This window comes from Myxine glutinosa, chromosome 13, assembly GCF_964187855.1.
Source record: "Myxine glutinosa chromosome 13, kmMyxGlut1.1, whole genome shotgun sequence".
Taxonomy (NCBI): Eukaryota; Metazoa; Chordata; class Myxini; order Myxiniformes; family Myxinidae; genus Myxine; species Myxine glutinosa.
Genome location: NC_136273.1, coordinates 20,298,204 through 20,318,635, shown reverse-complemented (window position 1 = coordinate 20,318,635; position 20,432 = coordinate 20,298,204). Strand labels below are relative to the sequence as shown.

General features: G+C 39.4%; 1 protein-coding gene across 1 annotated transcript in view; it reads right to left on the bottom strand.

The window, feature by feature from the left end:
* The window catches only part of LOC137439171 (myomesin-1-like), a 141,167-nt gene extending 128,908 nt beyond the window's left edge, over nucleotides 1-12,259 (bottom strand). Inside the window, exons 1-3 of the mRNA XM_078766990.1 lie at nucleotides 11,999-12,259; nucleotides 5,372-5,544; nucleotides 133-214 (exon numbers count right to left, since the gene is read on the bottom strand). Of these exons, the coding sequence (XP_078623116.1) occupies nucleotides 133-214; nucleotides 5,372-5,544; nucleotides 11,999-12,259 (516 nt within the window). The remainder of the gene's footprint in view (nucleotides 1-132; nucleotides 215-5,371; nucleotides 5,545-11,998) is intronic.
* Nucleotides 12,260-20,432: the final 8,173 nt, after the last annotated feature.

The window sequence follows — 20,432 nt, the reverse complement described above, 5'->3', positions numbered from 1 at the left end:
TGACATCAAGAGTGATGACATCAAAACGAAAAAAACGTCCAGACTGAAATGAAATCTGGTGTATCTGTTGGAAAATTGTGAATAAGTTTCATGTATGTCGGCTAATCTGAAGTAAAGATCCTGGCTGCTTACCCTCCACCTGAGTGCATCAAAATCCGTGCCCCTTCGCTTGGACACCTCAGACACTTCTGCACGGGCTTCTTCATGTTCAGCGCTGTTAAACATAAAAACAAGTTCATTCAATTGATGACAGCAGGAATAATGTGTACAATCTAAGACTAATCTGTCAGATTAATTAATTAAATTGGCAGTTTCTGAAAAAGGGTCTCCAAGGGTGTTCCGTAAAGCAAGCCGTCCAACGGAATGGAGCACTCGTCACCGCTTAACAAGATGGCGGTCTATATGGCAACATATGCTGTCATGATAACTGTACTCCAGGAAATGCTGTCTGGGCCGGCCGTCGTTTTCAGTTTTACTCGATCTTCTTGTGACAACTTCTCCAAGCAGCGGCTACAGAGAGACCGAGGGAAAGAAAGATAACTGAATGGGAAGTCATGAGGAGGCAGAGGAGCAGTCCCCTGTTAATTGATTATCTATGGACACTACCACTGTGCATTTTGGGGGAGGGGATGGAGGTTCCTGCCAATCTTATCTATGGACACTACCACTGTGCATTTTGGGGGAGGGGATAGAGGTTCCTGCCAATATTATCTATGGACACTACCACTGTGCATTTTGGGGGAGGGGATGGAGGTTCCTGCCAATATTATCTACTAGCCGAAACCCGTGGAACATCCACGGAAGGGAAGATGTGGTGTATGGATAGAGTGTACCATTATGGATGGCATAGGGGAGCGCTCATGGGATCTTCTTCTTCCGTTAAGCTCCAATTTTTTCTCTTTAAGTTAAGTCCAATCAGTCCTCTCTGTTCGAAGTGCTCAGGCCATGCCTTCCCGCTCTCATACTTTTATTTCCGTTCTGTGTAGAAAGAGATTGACATATCGTTCGTCTGTTTTCAGCTCGTTATCTTTAAGCTTCCTTACGTCTCGCCACCTGCTACACCTCTCTGAGTTACGAGGATTTATGCAACGCACCCCGAGTATCGCAACGTCACTCCATTTAACTTTATTAAAATGACGATAAAGACGTGAAACCCGTGGAACATCCACGGAAGGGAGGATGTGGTGTATGGATAGAGTGTACCATTATGGATGGCATAGGGGAGCGCTCATGGGATCTTCTTCTTCCGTTAAGCTCCAATTTTTTCTCTTTAAGTTAAGTCCAATCAGTCCTCACTGCTCGAAGTGCTCAGGCCATGCCTTCCCGCTCTCATACTTTTATTTCCGTTCGGTGTAGAAAGAGATTGACATATCGTTCGTCTGTTTCAGCTCGTTATCTTTAAGCTTCCTTACGTCTCGCCACCTGCTACACCTCTCTGAGTTATGAGGATTTATGCAACGCACCCCGAGTATCGCAACGTCACTCCATTTAACTTTATTAAAATGACGATAAAGACGTTTCCTTATATATCTTAATTTAAAATGTTCAAGGGAATAAAAAGACCATTTGGTTCACACCACCCATGTTCACACCACTCGACTGTCCAATCAGCGGACGGCTCGCTTCGCCTTCGCCCAGCAGACGCCAATACGATGGCGTCGTAAGATGGCATCGTATCGGCAGTTAATCGGATGCTTTTGGGCCCCAACGTCGGCTAATTCAGATTTTTCGAGTATGGCTGTACGTGATAAACAAAGAGCGTGGTTCGTAGATCGTAAATCCATGAGTGCCATGGGCATCGGGTCACTGGGTGGGGCGTAAAAGGGATAACAAAGTCGAGTCCTTACGGTATTATTATATAGATAGATGGACACTACCACTGTGCGATTTGGGGGAAGGGATGGAGGTTCCTGCCAATATTATCTATGGACACTACCACTGTGCATTTTGGGGGAGGGGATGGAGGTTCCTGCCAATATTATCTATGGACACTACCACTGTGCATTTTGGGGGAGGGGATGGAGGTTCCTGCCAATCGTATCTATGGACACTACCATGTGTGCGTGTCTGTGTTTGTGTGTGCTTGATAGTGTGTTTGTGTGTGTGGATGTGTGGGTGTGTGCGTGTCTGTGTGGATGTGTGTGTGTGTGCGCGTGTGTGTGTGTGTGTGTGTGTGTGTGTGCGCACGTGTGTGTGTGTGTGTGTGTGTGTGTGTGCATGCGGCATGTTTTTGTGTAGTTCTACTGGGGCTTTCTGATGTGGAATTTCTGATTTGTGTAGTTCCGAAATGATTGTTTTGATTTAAGTTAATTAAGCCAATGAACTACAAATAATCCGGAAGAATTCCCGTGACGAAATTTATGTGAAGAAAGCATGGTTTTTTACTGTCACTCTTGGAGTGTTTTATAATAAAGAAAAAGTGATTTAAAACCTCTGAGCGTTGGTAATCTGCCTGGAATGTTCCTTATTCAAAATAATCTGGACACGAGGGTCGTTCCAGGATATTCATAGCTTATCATATATTGTCGAAAATCCGGGCCCCCCCCCCCCCCCTGCACCTGCTCCTGGATCCACCAGTGGTCCTGTTTGGCAACATAATATCAAATACTCAGCCATTTTTTTTATGATGAAAAATTAAGTTAATATTCCATATGCACTTTTCCCCAAATTCCCAAATCTAATGACTTTTAATGACATTAGAGTAAATATAATGACTTTTAATGGCCTTAAAGCCAGAGGTTCAAATATAATGACTTTTAATGATGCATGGCAACCATGCTATATAAAGTCCCACAGTTGACAGTGCATGTCAGAGCAGAAAGAAACTCAACCATGAAGTCCAAGGAACTGTCTGTAGAATTCCGAGATAGAATTGTGAGGAGGCATAGATCTGCGGAAGAGCATGGACTGGGAGACTTGTAAGGATAGAGGAAACAATGAATAGAGCCAAATATAGGCAAATCCTTGGGGAGACCCTGCTTCAGAGTGCAAAAGACCTTAGATATGAGCTCGGTGATTGATTTCGCAAAAAAGATTTATGTTCGCAAAAGTGAAGATTTATGTTCCAATAGGACAATAACCGCAAGCATACAACCAAAGCAACACTGGAATGGCTTCAGAAAAAGAATGTGAAAGTCCGTGAGTGGCCCGGCCAAAGCCCAGACTTGAATCCCATTGAGAATCTGTGGAAAGACTTGAAGATTGCTGCTCACCGACGCTCCCCATCCAACTTGACAGAGCTTGAGCAAATCTGTAAGGAAGAGTGGGAGAAATTCCCCAAATCCAGATGTGCAAAGCTGATACAGGCATACCCAAGAAGACTCGAATGGGGTAATCACTGCCAAGAGCGCTTCTACTAAGTAATGACTCAGGGGATTGAATACTTATGCAAATTGGATATTTCTGTATTGAATTTTTAATTATTTTGTTAAAAAATTTCAAAAAATAATAATTCCACTTTGACATTATGGGGTATTATGTATAGATTAGTGACAGAAAAAATCTCAATTTCACCCATTTTAAATTCAGGTTGTTACACAGCAAAATGTGAAAAGGTCTGGAGGTGTGAATACTTAATGAAGGCCCTGCACTTGTGAATTATCTCGTCAGCCCATTCTTTCCTTTTGTTCCCATCCCGCCCATACTCACCCACCTTCCTTTCTCTCTCTCCTATCATCCTTCCTTTTCTCATTTACCCAATTCCCTTTCCCTCCCTCTGGCATGCATCAGTTGTAGATGGCCCTATGACCTATGTACTAGCACTAGGACGACTACCTTGTACAGTTTTAAGCAGGAATTGGCTGAGACCTCAGAGGCCACAGTTGCAATCTTTGTGCACATTATGGAACTGCTCATATTACAATGTGCAAGTGAACAGAGTAAACGAAACTGTATGAGCTCGATCAATTATTTTTGGTGGGGTGAATGTTCTCGGTTGAGCTTTATTGTATAATCTGAATGCAATGGTCCATTTCAAACAGCTACAGACTAAGCACTCTCAATGCAGTCTCATATCAAGGAATACTCTGGAAGCTACAACTCCAAGCTGTCTGAGGTTCAATGACGATCCTTAACGGAGCCCGAGCAATAAACATGCTAAGTCATGGAGACCTGGAAATGTTCCTGGAAAATCCTGGAAAATGAAAACCTGGAAAATCATGAACACATCACAACCTTGTCCTCAAAACGTAAACCAAAACAAGATGGCTGCCATACCACATGACCCATTATGTCATAATTTTCATAAAAACAATGTACATGTGTGTTGCTCCTACCCTGCAAGTTTTGTCTCAATCGGACATGTGATTGCTGAGACAAACGAGGTTTAACCCGGACGGACGGACAGACAACCCAAAAACATAATGCCTCCGGTCACCTTCGGGGGTGGCGGCATAAAAAAGACTTGCATTTTGAGCCTTGGTTCTTATTCTTCCTTCTTATTTTTCTCAAGTAAGATTTCTCTCGCAAAAGAAGATCTGTCATTGCTTTTCCAGTGGTACTCATGCTTGGGATTTGGAATTGATCAGGGTTCCGGCACACAATGTTGCACTCTTTCATGAAATTAGGGATCCTATATATCCATAAGCAAGTGCTAAAAGATGGAATGATTAAGCAGCTTATCCAAAAGGACAGTGTTACTCCATGATGAAACACATGAAACACAGTACATCAGAACAACAGTCTATCAAATCCTATTCTGTCATTAATGTAATCCATACTAGGCAAAGCACAGGTCACTGTGCCACCTCTGAGCCACACTGTTCGCACGACATCAGCAGAAAATGATTAAAACAGGAATTTGATATAAGCAAACAAACAATTCTAAATGAACAAACAGAGGGTGTTCTTATAATAGGATAATTATATCTGGGGATTGCATGTCAATCTCCAAGGTGACCTATATAGTCATTCTATATTGCTCATTTACTTTGGGCTTTAATGTGAACAGAGTGCCACCTGTTCTTAAAGCCCAGCCATCTAGTAGTGAATACTGAGCACAAAACAAAAGAGGTAGATCACAACTAAATATTGCAAAAACAACCCCGAGCACACCCACGTCGCCTTATTCCAATACTGCAACACTCCCCAACTCCCTCCCATCACAACCACCATCACCCTCCACTGCTCTCCCGCCACACACTTCCCACGTTGATGCTGCTAATGAAGCAACTGCATCCCTGAGCATTAATCCTCACCAGCAGCTGTGCGGAGCGCTCTCAATCGTTACATCCCCACCAAGTGGCCCACCTTCCCTCTAATCCCAGCAAGCTATAATTACCTGAGATAGAAGTGGACATCCCACACACAAAAGAACACGTCTGTCAGCCATCTTCGGCCATACAAAAGCAAGTCTTGTGCTTGGTGTATAAACCTGTGAATGCAGGACGTCGACTCGGTGCTCTCGGAGAGATATTTTCTCATGATGGATCCGAGTTCCTTGCTGCGATATTCGCGGTCGTAGCCTTTGAGTGACTTTTGGTAGAATGGTAGGGTTGTTTTGGCAGCCATGTTGCCTTCTTTCAGGGATAGTACAGGCTTTGGAAGCTGCAGGTGACAGCACAAAAAATCTGTTGGACAAAAATATAATCTCAAGCTTTAGATCCTTTAAAACACCGATGCGCATGTTTGGCCAATATAATTGATCATAGCATTGGCCATGGACAAAAAGGTTCTGAATGAAGCAAGATTGTAAAACCTGAGTGCTTCTGATATTATGGAAAGTATGATCTCTAAATGTTAATATGGCATCCCAACAACCAAAGGTGTCAACAGACTCTCTTGCGAAAGATACGCTTTGGAATCAATGACATACACATTATAAACAAAAAATTAATATAATAAAAGAATAAGAATTTTTTTTAAAGAATATGAATGTTTATATGCAGATTCTCTATTATAACAAGGAGAAAGAGACATAAAATGTCATAGCCCCTGTGGTTTTAGTAATTTTGCTGTACAGAGTTAAATGACACCAGTTGGCCATCTTTGGTCAGACTACAAAACAAAATCTTCTCCATATGTATAATCTCATGTATTAACTTTGTGCCAGTTTGAAAAAAATTGCTCCATGCATGTCTGAGAAATGGTTGTGGGGGACACGTTTAAGTAACAAAATGGCCGCCAGTCGGCCATCTTGGATCTGATCTCGAAACAAAACGATGTCCATATGCACGCCATCATTCATTATCCGTGTGCCAGATTTTAACATCGGTAAATGCATGTCTGAGGACGTGTTCAACATCGGGGGTTTTTTTTTTTTACCTCCGCCACCAAAGGTGGATGGATGGAGGTTATGTTTTCACCCCTGTCTGTCTGTTTGTTTTTCTTGTGTAACACAAGATATCTCAAAAAGTTATGGGCGGATTCGGACGAAAATCCAAAAAGAGGTAGTGTATGTGATGTGACAAGGACGAAATGATTCGATTTTGGTGAAGATCCGGATTCGGATCCGTTTACTATAATTTTTACGCGATTATTCACCATTTGGAGATCGGGCCAAAAACGATACATAGCAGGATATCGCAAAAAGGTATGGACGGATTTGGACGAAACTTGGTGGACAGGTTGTGTGTGTGTGACAATGAAGAATCGATTATATTTTGGTGAAGATTCGGATCCGGATCCGGTAGAATTTTTAGGTTATTCTTTACCATTGGGAGATTGGGCCAAAATGATACATAGCAGGATATCTCAAAAAGTTGTGGATGGATGATTTTGATTAAATGTGATTCTGTATTGTGATTTTCTGGTCTACTCTGGGATACAAAACGTAAACTGATCACCTGGCGGAGGTATGCTCTCTACTGAGTGCCGTTCTTGTACTTGTAATGAAAACGTAACCTGTCCAGTCTTCAACACGGTTTTACTTTTTAAAATATACATAAACTCAGAGGGGATATGTTGAGTGTACGAAAGTGGAAACGTACATTTAAAAGTGTACGTGGACATAACTTCTATAAAATATACGTGAATACAATAATTTGTAAAATAAGTAAACAAGTCAGGAGACGACGATGGTTCACGAGCGAGCGGTATTCAATGACAAAGGACGGACTATAACTGAAACAGGCCCGGACTGGGGGGTCGGGGGCCCACGTGGCAGGTGTCGGCCCCCGACATGCGGTGTACATGCCTATTTACAAAGGGCCCCAATGCGCTGCGTGCGCAGGCTTTTAAGAGCCAGCTGTACGTGGTGCTGGCTCGGAAATGTCAAAACGAAGGTTACTGACCTTGAAATGAGATAGGAAATAATGTATAACCAGTTATGAGGTTAGTTAGCTACACAATACCGAAAATTCGGTTTGATTCCGACAACTTTGAAAATTTGACCCTTGTGACCTTCAAAGGTCAAAGGTCGAAGATTCTGAAATTTGTTGGAAAACTTATATTTCATGATGTATGTTATAATATAAGATCATGTACGACATTTCACCCTATCGGGAAGCGAACAATGTAATAAAACCATCAAAAATCGACTTTTCTAAATTTTGTGACCTTGTGACCTTGGGGCGAAAATGAAAAATCGAGCTCCGTGGGGCTAGACACATGACATTGGCCTAACCAAATACCGAAACCCCTGTCAGATTCCACCAACTTCTTCGGAGAAGATGTAGCTTGAACTAGATTACCTCCTAAAAAGACATCTTTTTCGGGCGTGGCTCCGCCCACAATGGGCGCAATACGCCCACTCCAGGCAGGACACAACTAGATCATGATATCAACCTCCCACCCAAGTTTCATCAAGACCGGATGATATCATCGGTAGTTATGCTGCGGACAGGCGGACAGACAGACACACAGACACACACCCATGACGAATATAGTGGTCACTCTGTTTGATAACTCGTGAACCAAAAAATAAATAAAAAACCTCTCGGGAATTTCCCGGCATCTCGACTAATTAATTAAATACACAGGTATTTCACGCCCAGTGTCGATTTTCGGTTTACTTTACTTCACATCATAACATGCGAATTACATGAACATGTAAAATACAGTTTGAAAAATCGGGCGAAAACCAAAAGGTTTTTAATTATTATTTAAAGACTTCATTATTTTCTTTCTTATCCATTAATCATTAGACATTATGAGAACGTACCTTCATTGGGCGGTGTATAGTAGACCGTTGCCGTGATCGTTCTGTACAAAACTTGAATTACTTTGTTTACTCGGCATGAATTACAATCACAATGAACCTTTGTTTCCTACAAAACAGAACCTTCATTTAATGACAGAAGACGCATTGTTCATTCTTCAAATGTACGCCACAGGCTATAGAAGCTAAAGCCAAAAAGCTGGATGGAGCGAAAAAAATGGCGGCGATTTCCAACCGACTAGCGTCTCCGAAACATAAAGTTCTGATGTAGAATAGATCAGGAGGCGATGTCAAAGAGAACGATAATTTATTGCAGCACCCGGAATCATGTTCATGTCGACGACCCCATACACACACCGCCTGCACCCCTCACCGGAACTCCACCTTCATACTCCAAACCGTGAGCAAGCAAGCACTTCCGGTTCCAGTGTTCCACACAACTAATGTAATACCATTACATCTCCCTTTCCCACAACAAGAAAAGTAATATTAAAAGTAAAACAGCAAATCCGTGTAATACCAGCAGTTATATAACAATAAGGATCTTAGTGGGGCAAATTATAATTATGATGGAAGTAATTGGATTTTTCTCAAGGTTCCTTCATAGATATTCTACCACCTCCTTTCTGGTCTTGCACCCTCTGCTCTTTCTGTGCTTCCTCCTCCCCCCCCCTCCTCCTCTCTTCTCTCCCCAACTTCCCCTCCCCCAGGTTTGTAAAGGGTACGCATGGTCTGTACCATCAACCCCATTCTGGTGAAACTACCTACATCCAGGATCACTGCTCACCTCCACTCATTTGTTCCTCTTTTTTTGCCATCTGTTGAATCAACTTCCACTTTATACGCCTCTTTGCGGTGGTTGTACCCCTCCAACACAAGTCGGGAGCCAAATCTTCCCCATTCTTCCCTGCTGTCCAGAATTCGTCAGGGCAGCTAGGTCAGAGGTCAGAGTGCCGATCGTTCCCCATGAACCGGCCCTTTCCCATTTGTCATTCTCTTTCTCTCTCTCTCTGCCAGTTGCCAGTTGCCAGTAACCCTGGTGTTGGCTTAGCCGTTAGGGTGCCGGCTTGGGATCCTTCGAATCCCGGTCGATCGCTGAATTAACGCCAGGGGGGTTGACTCAGCCTGTCATCCTTCCGAGGTCGGCAAATTGAGTACCAGCTTGCTGGGATGAATGATCCCGGTGTGTACCCCGGCTTAGAATAGGTACACCGTATCCCAGCACATCGTAAGAGGCGACTAAGGGTTGGCGTCAGGAAGGGCATCCGGCCATAAAAACATTGCCTCAAACAGGGAACCATGATTGTCATGGGGCCCACAAGGCTAACCCCCGCTCTAGCGGGGAAAATGGCCTTAAAAACGATCATTCATTCTCTCTCCCTCTCTCCTTCTCTCCCTCTCTCCCTCTCTCCCTCTCTCCCTCTCTCTCTATTTCTAACTGAAAGCGGGGGTACACCATCCGAGATGTGGAGGATTTTTGGGTCGCTCCTGCGAGATTGATCAGCTGTCTCTATGCCGCGGGCTTGTTCGAGCGAACTGTCCGGGGCTTTACAACAACAACTTCCACATTCTCTTCAATTTCATTCTTCCCTCCAGGGCTTTCAAGACAGCTGTTCACCACCATCTCAGATCAATCCCATCCAGACCCACGATCTTTTTACCCTCGTTAATCCCCTACCCACCCCCCTTCAACCTCCAATCCCACCTCCTTCCAAGTTTCCAATTTTTCCTTCCTGAAGGTTTCCTTCTGTATCCATTTTGTCCACCCCATGCATTGTTCCCTACCCTTCATTCATCCCCACACCTGATGCTTGTCCAAATCCCCCTCAATATTGTCCTTCAACCCTGCTGTTGGTGTTGCCCACCTCTATCTACTGTTCCTTTTGCCCTGTTGTGTCCTGTTCCATTCATGTGAGGATAGTAGGGATTTAGATTCTATCACATTCAGGAAGGTGAGTTAGTTTCTGGAGAATTGCCACTAACGGATTGTTGGTAAAAAAAAAACAACAAAAAAACCCCATGTGGTCCGTTCTCCATGTGACGCAAGTTTACACACTGTGGTTGACTATTATTCGCTTCCGTTGTTTAGAGAAACCATTCTTAAAGGATCTTTGGCCTTACCCTTACCCTGAATTTTTTTTCTAAAATTGATTGTAACTCGACTATTCCTATCCTAAGGGACTAGACTAAGTCTGACCAGAGATAAACTCCACAGGGTCACCGGAGCACGAGGCGAGTTTCTGTATGTGGGCGCAAACCGCAAGCGTGTGGAAATACCAATTATAATTTCAACTGAGTGTTAATATTTTGGCACTCTTATGTCCCCAAACAGTAATGTCTGTAAAAGTGCATTGATGGCACAAAAGCCGAAGCAAAATAAGGGAAAAAAAAAATAAAGGTTTAATCAAAACGTCATAGGAAAACAAAGCAATACAATTAATGACAAAATAATTCCACAATTTTTATGACATTTGCCCAGGAGAATACACAGGACAACAGAAGGAGAAGAAAGGGGATGAGGAGGAAGAGGAGGATGGCCTTGACTCATCTTGAGGCCCTGGAAAATGATGGGGCATCATCTCCATCTCCCACTCCCTTAGCCCACTGTGAACTGCACGGCATGAGGTGAGCTGGATATCTGGAGCGGAGACGTGTTGGTGCGGCACCCGACTAGACATACTCCGATTGCCTTTCAAAGTTCAAATTCTGATTGTCTCGCACTCCGATTGCCGCTCCAACTTCTGTATAATTCCAACACCACCGGCCAAACTGTTTTCAAAACTTGCACCTTCTCCCTCCTGAGCCCCGATACTGGCTCTGCGGCTTTGACTCCTAGCTGTTAGGAGATGGAGAAGGATTTTCGAGTTGTACACAAGTGTCCAGATGATGTTGTCATGGAGACGTGGTCCCACAGTTTGATTTGGAGGAGGAGAAGAAGAAGGGTGGGAGATTCCCGAGTTTGTGTGTGTGAAGAGATTTTTCTGCGCTTGCAAATCAGGACCATCATCTCCAGGGTAGTGGTTGTCTCAAAGCTCTTTTGTTGTTCCTCTATAACCTGCAAATTGTCGAAGGGATGGATACAGCAAACTACTGTCCTTTATCATTCCTTCTCTTAACAGGCCATCAATATTCCATGAGCTCTGGCTAACCACGGAGATATAGTGAGGTCAGATGGGATCGTTATCAGTCATGGAGGGTGTCATCACCACCGATGAGGTTTCCGAGCAACAAAAATACTATGATGAGGGATCTCCGGAGACAGTTATGCGCGAAAAGTCAGGGTGGTTGGAAGTCTTCCCCTAAAAGTGTTTTGTGGTTTGAGCAACCCACAGGCAGCACATCCATTTGCTTCACCCAAAGCTGTTCTATATTAATCCCATTTTATCTTCTTCCCACCATCCACTTCTAACTTATTGTAGACATCCGCTTCCTTATCATTCCTTGCCTTGTCCATAGTTTTCTTGCTGCTTTCTTATTTTGCCCATACAGGAACAGCCATGATTTATCTGGTTGTCCTCCACTATCCTTGATCCTCTCTGTCCTCTTCCAAACCAACTTCTTTTTACCAACTACCTTCCCAACTTCATCCGTCCACCATACCTGGTTTCTATTCCCAGATGATGCACCCTTTCCTGACATCCTTGTACACACCAGTTTTTTTTTGTATACAAAGTCGAGGCTCGTGTAAGAGCTAATACATAAAACAAGTAAAAACATAAACGAAACTGACATAGAACATATAATAAAGGGAGCGGAAGACAAGAGGGGGGAGAGAGAGGGAAGCACACAAGTTCTTGATCCTCCACAAATGTTGCTTCCCCACGAACAACCAATCCAACTTCGTTCTACGATGTCCACTCTTTTAAGTAATTTTGTGACTGTCCCAGTTTTGAAAGAACTAACCAGATTTTTATTGACACGAGCTCCACCACCCATTTGACTCTCTCTATTCTTCGTTCCCGAACCAAAGCTACCAGAACATTCCTCTTCACCTGGCTCCGTTACTCCCACATGCTTGTTGAAAGCTCCTGCAATGCACAGCATCACCTCCAGCTCAACCATTCCCATCATCCTCTCCAGTGTACGTCTGAACTCCTGCTTCTCCACCTCAGTCCTTCCTGTTTGTGGCCCATATTGACACCAACAAACATCGTTTGCCTCCATTAAATTACCAACCATGAAACCGCATTTGATTTCTGAAATTTAATTTAGTTTTTCTGGAAACTGAAAATCACTGGAACTCCAATTCAGTGTTTTAACAGCTCGCATCAGGGCATGGTCAATTTATGATTCGCAGCAGCATTGTGTCTTTGCAGCAGCGTTTGGACTTTCAAATCCAGGATTCATGCACCCCTCAACTCTTTTATTACCAACGTTTCTCCCGTTTGTGAAACCATCTTCCAGAGGCTGCTCTCTCTCTCTCTCTCTCTCTCTCTCTCTCTCTCTCTCTCTCTCTCCCTCCCAGACAGGGCCTGAAGGAAGTAGTGCACCACCATCTCTTCTCGTGGCCAATTCTGACTCATGATCTTTATTATTGACATTAATTTTTTCTAACTCAACCATCTTTCTTGCTAGTTTCAGTTTTTGCACCCACCCAGTTCTTCTCTTTTCCGGTTCATTAATTCCCTTGATATTTGTCCCACTGTCAGTTATTCCTTGCTCTTGCATGAGCCTCGCTCCTGTAAAGAAAAATGAGCATGATGGGCTGCTTCACGTGCAGATACAGTCGGCTTCATGTCCTTATGGAAGGCATTTCGTCCACTGTCCTGCTTGCGATCAGCCAGAAGTGGAGAGATCCTACGCAATATTTATTAATGGTGGCCTTTTTGGGCTATAGAAAACAAAATCCTCAAATTTGTAGTCAATCCACAAATCAATTGGAGATTGTGTGCAGACAATTGTGGATTTCGTCTTAAAATCCCCTTCCCATGTCATGCCATTTGTTGAAGATTGTCCACAAGATGAGCTGTAACCTCAATTTTACTTTGAGCTATTATGCTGTAGCAGGAGGGATTTTAAAATGGCTAATTTTAGAAGGCGAGTGAATAAGCTGTATTTGTACATGTTCCATTCTCTGATTCCACCGCAGATTTACAAGGGACCTGCAATCGCCTAAAAGGGTTTGAAGGGCAGAATGCCTTGATTGAGTGAACCGGATGACGTCTGTTTCAATTTGTATGGAACACTGGGATATTGAGATTGAAACAATCTATTCACAGAATTCTTTTGAAATGCCATCTTTAGATCCATGTTCATGGAATGCTGTCGATTTGTTTTCTGATGCGAATGCCAAATTTGAAATCTTTCCGCCTTTTAGTATTCCAGTGAAACTTCCTGGGCCGGCATGATAGCTTGGAGGATTTCACGCTCGCTAACTTCGTGCTGTCTCATCTGTGTTTGAATCTCGAGCCAGCTATCAACTGTCACCCGTAGGGGTCTCAAGCAAGACAACGCATCAATATGTGTGCCATCCAATGGATAGATGTATCAGCAGTTGCACCCGTCTGCCATCATTGGTCGTTGGTGGATGTTGTAGACCCTATGATGCTATTTTTGCGAATAGTTGGCGAGTTATTAACTTCGACGTTTTCTCTAATGACCAAAAATAAAACAAATAATCATCTGCTTTCGCTTTCTCTAATGACCAAAAATAAAACAAATAATCATCTGCTTTCGTTTTCTCTACTGACCAAAGTAATACAAATAATCATCTGCTTTCGTTTTCTCCACTGACCAAAAATAAAACAAATAATTATCTGCTTTCGTTTTCTCTACTGACCAAAGTAATACAAATAATCATCTACTTTCGTTTTCTCCACTGACCAAAAATAAAACAAATAATCATCTGCTTTCGTTTTCTCTACTGACCAAAGTAATACAAATAATCATCTGCTTTGGTTTTCTCTAATGACGAAAAATAAAACAAATAATCATCTGCTTTCGTTTTCTCTAATGACCAAAAATAAAACAAATAATCATCTGCTTTCGTTTTCTCTAATGACCAAAGTAATACAAATAATCATCTGCTTTCGTTTTCTCTAATGACCAAAGTAATACAAATAATCATCTGCTTTCGTTTTCTCTAATGACCAAAGTAATACAAATAATCATCTACTTTCGTTTTCTCTAATGACCAAAGTAATACAAATAATCATCTACTTTCGTTTTCTCTAATGACCAAAGTAATACAAATAATCATCTGCTTTCGTTTTCTCTACTGACCAAAAATAAAACAAATAATCATCTGCTTTCATTTCTCTAATGACCAAAGTAATACAAATAATCATCTGCTTTCGTTTTCTCTAATGACCAAAGTAATACAAATAATCATCGACTTTCGTTTTCTCTAATGACCAAAGTAATACAAATAATCATCTACTTTCGTTTTCTCTAATGACCAAAGTAATACAAATAATCATCTGCTTTCGTTTTCTCTAATGACCAAAGTAAAACAAATAATTATCTGCTTTCGTTTTCTCGACTGACCAAAGTAATACAAATAATCATCTGCTTTCGTTTTCTCTACTGACCAAAGTAATACAAATAATCATCTACTTTCGTTTTCTCTACTGACCAAAGTAATACAAATAATCATCTGCTTTCGTTTTCTCTACTGACCAAAGTAATACAAATAATTATCTGCTTTCGTTTTCTCTACTGACCAAAGTAATACAAATAATCATCTGCTTTCGTTTTCTCTACTGACCAAAGTAATACAAATAATTATCTGCTTTCGTTTTCTCTACTGACCAAAGTAATACAAATAATCATCTGCTTTCGTTTTCTCTACTGACCAAAGTAATACAAATAATCATCTGCTTTCGTTTTCTCAAATGACCAAAGTAATACAAATAATCATCTACTTTCGTTTTCTCTAATGACCAAAGTAATACAAATAATCATCTGCTTTCGTTTTCTCTAATGACGAAAGTAAAACAAATAATTATCTGCTTTCATTTCTCTGCTGACCAAAGTAATACAAATAATCATCTGCTTTCGTTTTCTCTAATGACCAAAGTAATACAAATAATCATCTGCTTTCGTTTTCTCTAATGACCAAAGTAATACAAATAATCATCTGCTTTCGTTTTCTCTAATGACCAAAGTAATACAAATAATTATCTGCTTTCGTTTTCTCTAACGACCAAAAATAAAACAAATAATTATCTGCTTTCATTTCTCTACTGACCAAAGTAATACAAATAATTATCTGCTTTCGTTTTCTCTAATGACCAAAGTAATACAAATAATAATCTGCTTTCGTTTTCTCTAATGACCAAAGTAATACAAATAATTATCTGCTTTCGTTTTCTCTAACAACCAAAAATAAAACAAATAATTATCTGCTTTCATTTCTCTACTGACCAAAGTAATACAAATAATTATCTGCTTTCGTTTTCTCTAATGACCAAAGTAATACAAATAATTATCTGCTTTCGTTTTCTCTAACAAACAAAAATAAAACAAATAGTTATCTGCTTTCATTTCTCTACTAACCAAAGTAATACAAATAATTATCTGCTTTCGTTTTCTCTACTGACCAAAGTAACACAAATAATTATCTGCTTTCGTTTTCTCTAATGACCAAAGTAATACAAATAATTATCTGCTTTCGTTTTCTCTAATGACCAAAGTAATACAAATAATTATCTGCTTTCGTTTTCTCTAATGACCAAAGTAATACAAATAATTATCTGCTTTCGTTTTCTCTAATGACCAAAAATAAAACAAATAATTATCTGCTTTCATTTTCTCTAATGACCAAAGTAATACAAATAATCATCTGCTTTCGTTTTCTCTAATGACCAAAGTAATACAAATAATCATCTGCTTTCGTTTTCTCTAATGACCAAAGTAATACAAATAATCATCTGCTTTCGTTTTCTCTCATGACCAAAGTAATACAAATAATCATCTACTTTCATTTTCTCTAATGACCAAAGTAAAACAAATAATCATCTGCTTTTGTTTTCTCTAATGACCAAAGTAATACAAATAATCATCTGCTTTCGTTTTCTCTAATGACCAAAGTAATACAAATAATCATCTACTTTCGTTTTCTCTAATGACCAAAGTAATACAAATAATCATCTGCTTTCGTTTTCTCTAATGACCAAAGTAATACAAATAATCATCTACTTTCGTTTTCTCTAATGACCAAAAATAAAACAAATAATTATCTGCTTTCGTTTTCTCTAATGACCAAAGTAATACAAATAATCATCTGCTTTCGTTTTCTCTAATGACCAAAGTAATACAAATAATCATCTGCTTTCGTTTTCTCTAATGACCAAAGTAATACAAATAATTATCTGCTTTCGTTTTCTCTAATGACCAAAGTAATACAAATAATTATCTGCTTTCGTTTTCTCTAATGACCAAAGTAATACAAATAATTATCTGCTTTCGTTTTCTCTAATGACCAAAGTAATACAAATAATTATCTGCTTTCGTTTTCTCTAATGACCAAAGTAATACAAATAATTATCTGCTTTCGTTTTCTCTAATGACCAAAGTAATACAAATAATTATCTGCTTTCGTTTTCTCTAATGACCAAAAATAAAACAAATAATTATCTGCTTTCGTTTTCTCTAATGACCAAAGTAATACAAATAATCATCTGCTTTCGTTTTCTCTAATGACCAAAGTAATACAAATAATCATCTGCTTTCGTTTTCTCTAATGACCAAAGTAATACAAATAATCATCTGCTTTCGTTTTCTCTAATGACCAAAGTAATACAAATAATCATCTACTTTCGTTTTCTCTAATGACCAAAGTAAAACAAATAATCATCTGCTTTTGTTTTCTCTAATGACCAAAGTAATACAAATAATCATCTGCTTTCGTTTTCTCGAATGACCAAAGTAAAACAAATAATCATCTACTTTCGTTTTCTCTAATGACCAAAGTAATACAAATAATCATCTGCTTTCGTTTTCTCTAATGACCAAAGTAATACAAATAATCATCTACTTTCGTTTTCTCTAATGACCAAAAATAAAACAAATAATTATCTGCTTTCGTTTTCTCTAATGACCAAAGTAATACAAATAATCATCTGCTTTCGTTTTCTCTAATGACCAAAGTAATACAAATAATCATCTGCTTTCGTTTTCTCTAATGACCAAAGTAATACAAATAATCATCTACTTTCGTTTTCTCTAATGACCAAAGTAAAACAAATAATCATCTGCTTTTGTTTTCTCTAATGACCAAAGTAATACAAATAATCATCTGCTTTCGTTTTCTCTAATGACCAAAGTAATACAAATAATCATCTACTTTCGTTTTCTCTAATGACCAAAGTAATACAAATAATCATCTGCTTTCGTTTTCTCTAATGACCAAAGTAATACAAATAATCATCTACTTTCGTTTTCTCTAATGACCAAAGTAATACAAATAATCATCTGCTTTCGTTTTCTCTAATGACCAAAGTAATACAAATAATCATCTGCTTTCGTTTTCTCTAATGACCAAAGTAAAACAAATAATTATCTGCTTTCATTTCTCTACTGACCAAAGTAATACAAATAATTATCTGCTTTCGTTTTCTCTAACGACCAAAAATAAAACAAATAATTATCTGCTTTCGTTTTCTCTAATGACCAAAGTAATACAAATAATTATCTGCTTTCGTTTTCTCTAATGACCAAAGTAATACAAATAATAATCTGCTTTCGTTTTCTCTAATGACCAAAGTAATACAAATAATTATCTGCTTTCGTTTTCTCTAATGACCAAAGTAATACAAATAATTATCTGCTTTCGTTTTCTCTAACGACCAAAAATAAAACAAATAATTATCTGCTTTCATTTCTCTACTGACCAAAGTAATACAAATAATAATCTGCTTTCGTTTTCTCTAATGACCAAAGTAATACAAATAATCATCTGCTTTCGTTTTCTCTAATGACCAAAGTAATACAAATAATTATCTGCTTTCGTTTTCTCTGCTGACCAAAGTAATACAAATAATTATCTGCTTTCGTTTTCTCTAATGACCAAAGTAAAACAAATAATCATCTGCTTTCGTTTTCTCTAATGACCAAAGTAATACAAATAATTATCTGCTTTCGTTTTCTCTAATGACCAAAGTAATACAAATAATTATCTGCTTTCGTTTTCTCTAATGACCAAAGTAATACAAATAATTATCTGCTTTCGTTTTCTCTAACGACCAAAAATAAAACAAATAATTATCTGCTTTCATTTCTCTACTGACCAAAGTAATACAAATAATAATCTGCTTTCGTTTTCTCTAATGACCAAAGTAATACAAATAATTATCTGCTTTCGTTTTCTCTAATGACCAAAAATAAAACAAATAATTATCTGCTTTCGTTTTCTCTAATGACCAAAGAAATATAAATAATTATCTGCTTTCGTTTTCTCTAATGACCAAAAATAAAACAAATAATTATCTGCTTTCATTTCTCTACTAACCAAAGTAATACAAATAATCATCTGCTTTCGTTTTCTCTAATGACCAAAGTAATACAAATAATTATCTGCTTTCGTTTTCTCTAATGACCAAAAATAAAACAAATAATTATCTGCTTTCATTTCTCGACTGACCAAAGTAATACAAATAATCATCTACTTTCGTTTTCTCTAATGACCAAAGTAATACAAATAATTATCTGCTTTCGTTTTCTCTAATGACCAAAGTAATACAAATAATTATCTACTTTCGTTTTCTCTAATGACCAAAGTAATACAAATAATTATCTGCTTTCGTTTCTCTTTATCCATTTTTCTTCGCCATCACAGTATCAAGCTGTCTGCTGATTTCCCATTGGCGATTGGATCCGACGCACGGTGTTGCTTTGTTCGGTTTGGTGAAATCTGTTCATGAGCTCATTTAAAGATACAATGGTGGTAGTAGTAGTAGTAGTATTATTTCGTATGCAGCCTATGGTTACTGGTTGCATCATTTTCTTTTGGCATGGCTGTGCTGCTGATGCAGTGCCCCCTATTCCCAGTGAGTTGGTACTAATTTTGCCAACCTTAGAAGGATGACAGGCTGAGTCAACCCACCTGGTGTTAACTCAATGGCTGACAGGGGTTTGAACTTGACCTTGCAATCTTAAGCCAGCCACCTGAACCATTAAGCCAAAACGAGGCTTAGTAATACAGTAGTGAAAGTTGGATTAAGACATACAATTTATTTTCACAACAATGAATGATTTACTTAAATGTTGAACCAAAGTATCATACATTTTACTTTTGTGTACACACACAGCAGATGCTCCAATAATCAGGTACTAAGAAAACCCTGTAATAACATTTGATTGATTGTGTGTGTGTGTGTGTGTGTGTGTGTGTGTGTGTGTGTGTGTGTGTGTGTGTGTGTGTGTGTGTGTGTGTGTGTGTGTACGGAGGACTTCACTTATGAAGTCTTCTTAAAAAATAATTAATCATTTCAACCGAAGGACAGTCTCACAGGTCCATAATGAGTCCATGACCAATGCTTAAAGCGATCACAAACTACTGTCTCTCAAGAGTCCGAAAGTACTCAATCTTTCGTGATAGTGGATGTTTTTATAGTGCTGGTGGGTGCATACATTTCGATTTTATGTAACCCCATTTAGCACCTGTACAAAACATCAAGTTATTGCGTACTCACCTATATTCCTGGTGCAGATTTTAGACAAAGCAGTGGTGAGAGGAGCACGGTGAGCGAGAGGTGAGACACCAACAATGGGAAGCACAAACAGCCAAAGTGCTTGCTGTCAATCGGGTCCTTTTATGGCCTCGTTCCTGTTAAATATAGGGCATTCCAGCTTCTCTTGTCTGCCTCTGTATACAGCATGAGCTTTGTGGCCTGTAAGGGCTCCCTATAGATCCATTCTTCTGCATTGATGCCTTTTGTGTCAGAACTCGATATGTAACCTTAAGTTTTTTGGGGTTTTTATGCCTCAATGATAATTGTGACGTTATAGGTCATGTGGTATGGCAGCCATCTTGGATTAAAAGCAAATAATAATGAAATTATTTCTCGGAAACTGCTGAACGGAGAAATTTTAAACTTGGCACATTGTCAAGTTCTCCCAATGGGGAATGAAAGCATGAAAATGATGACATCATAGGTGAAGTGGTATACCAGCCAAAAATGTTTTTTAAAATCCCTTCTCTGAAACTGCTTCACCGATCGATGTGAAACCTGTCATTGCTGGTGAAAATGTGATACTTGAAAACAGCTGAAGGGATTTAAATCAAACTTGTTTATTTGTAGGACAGTGAACGAGGGCATACACCCATTGTGGGACGATGCGGAGGCATATTGGCGACACAGTCGCATTGTTCTAGTTTTTCCTGCTTTCGTGTTCA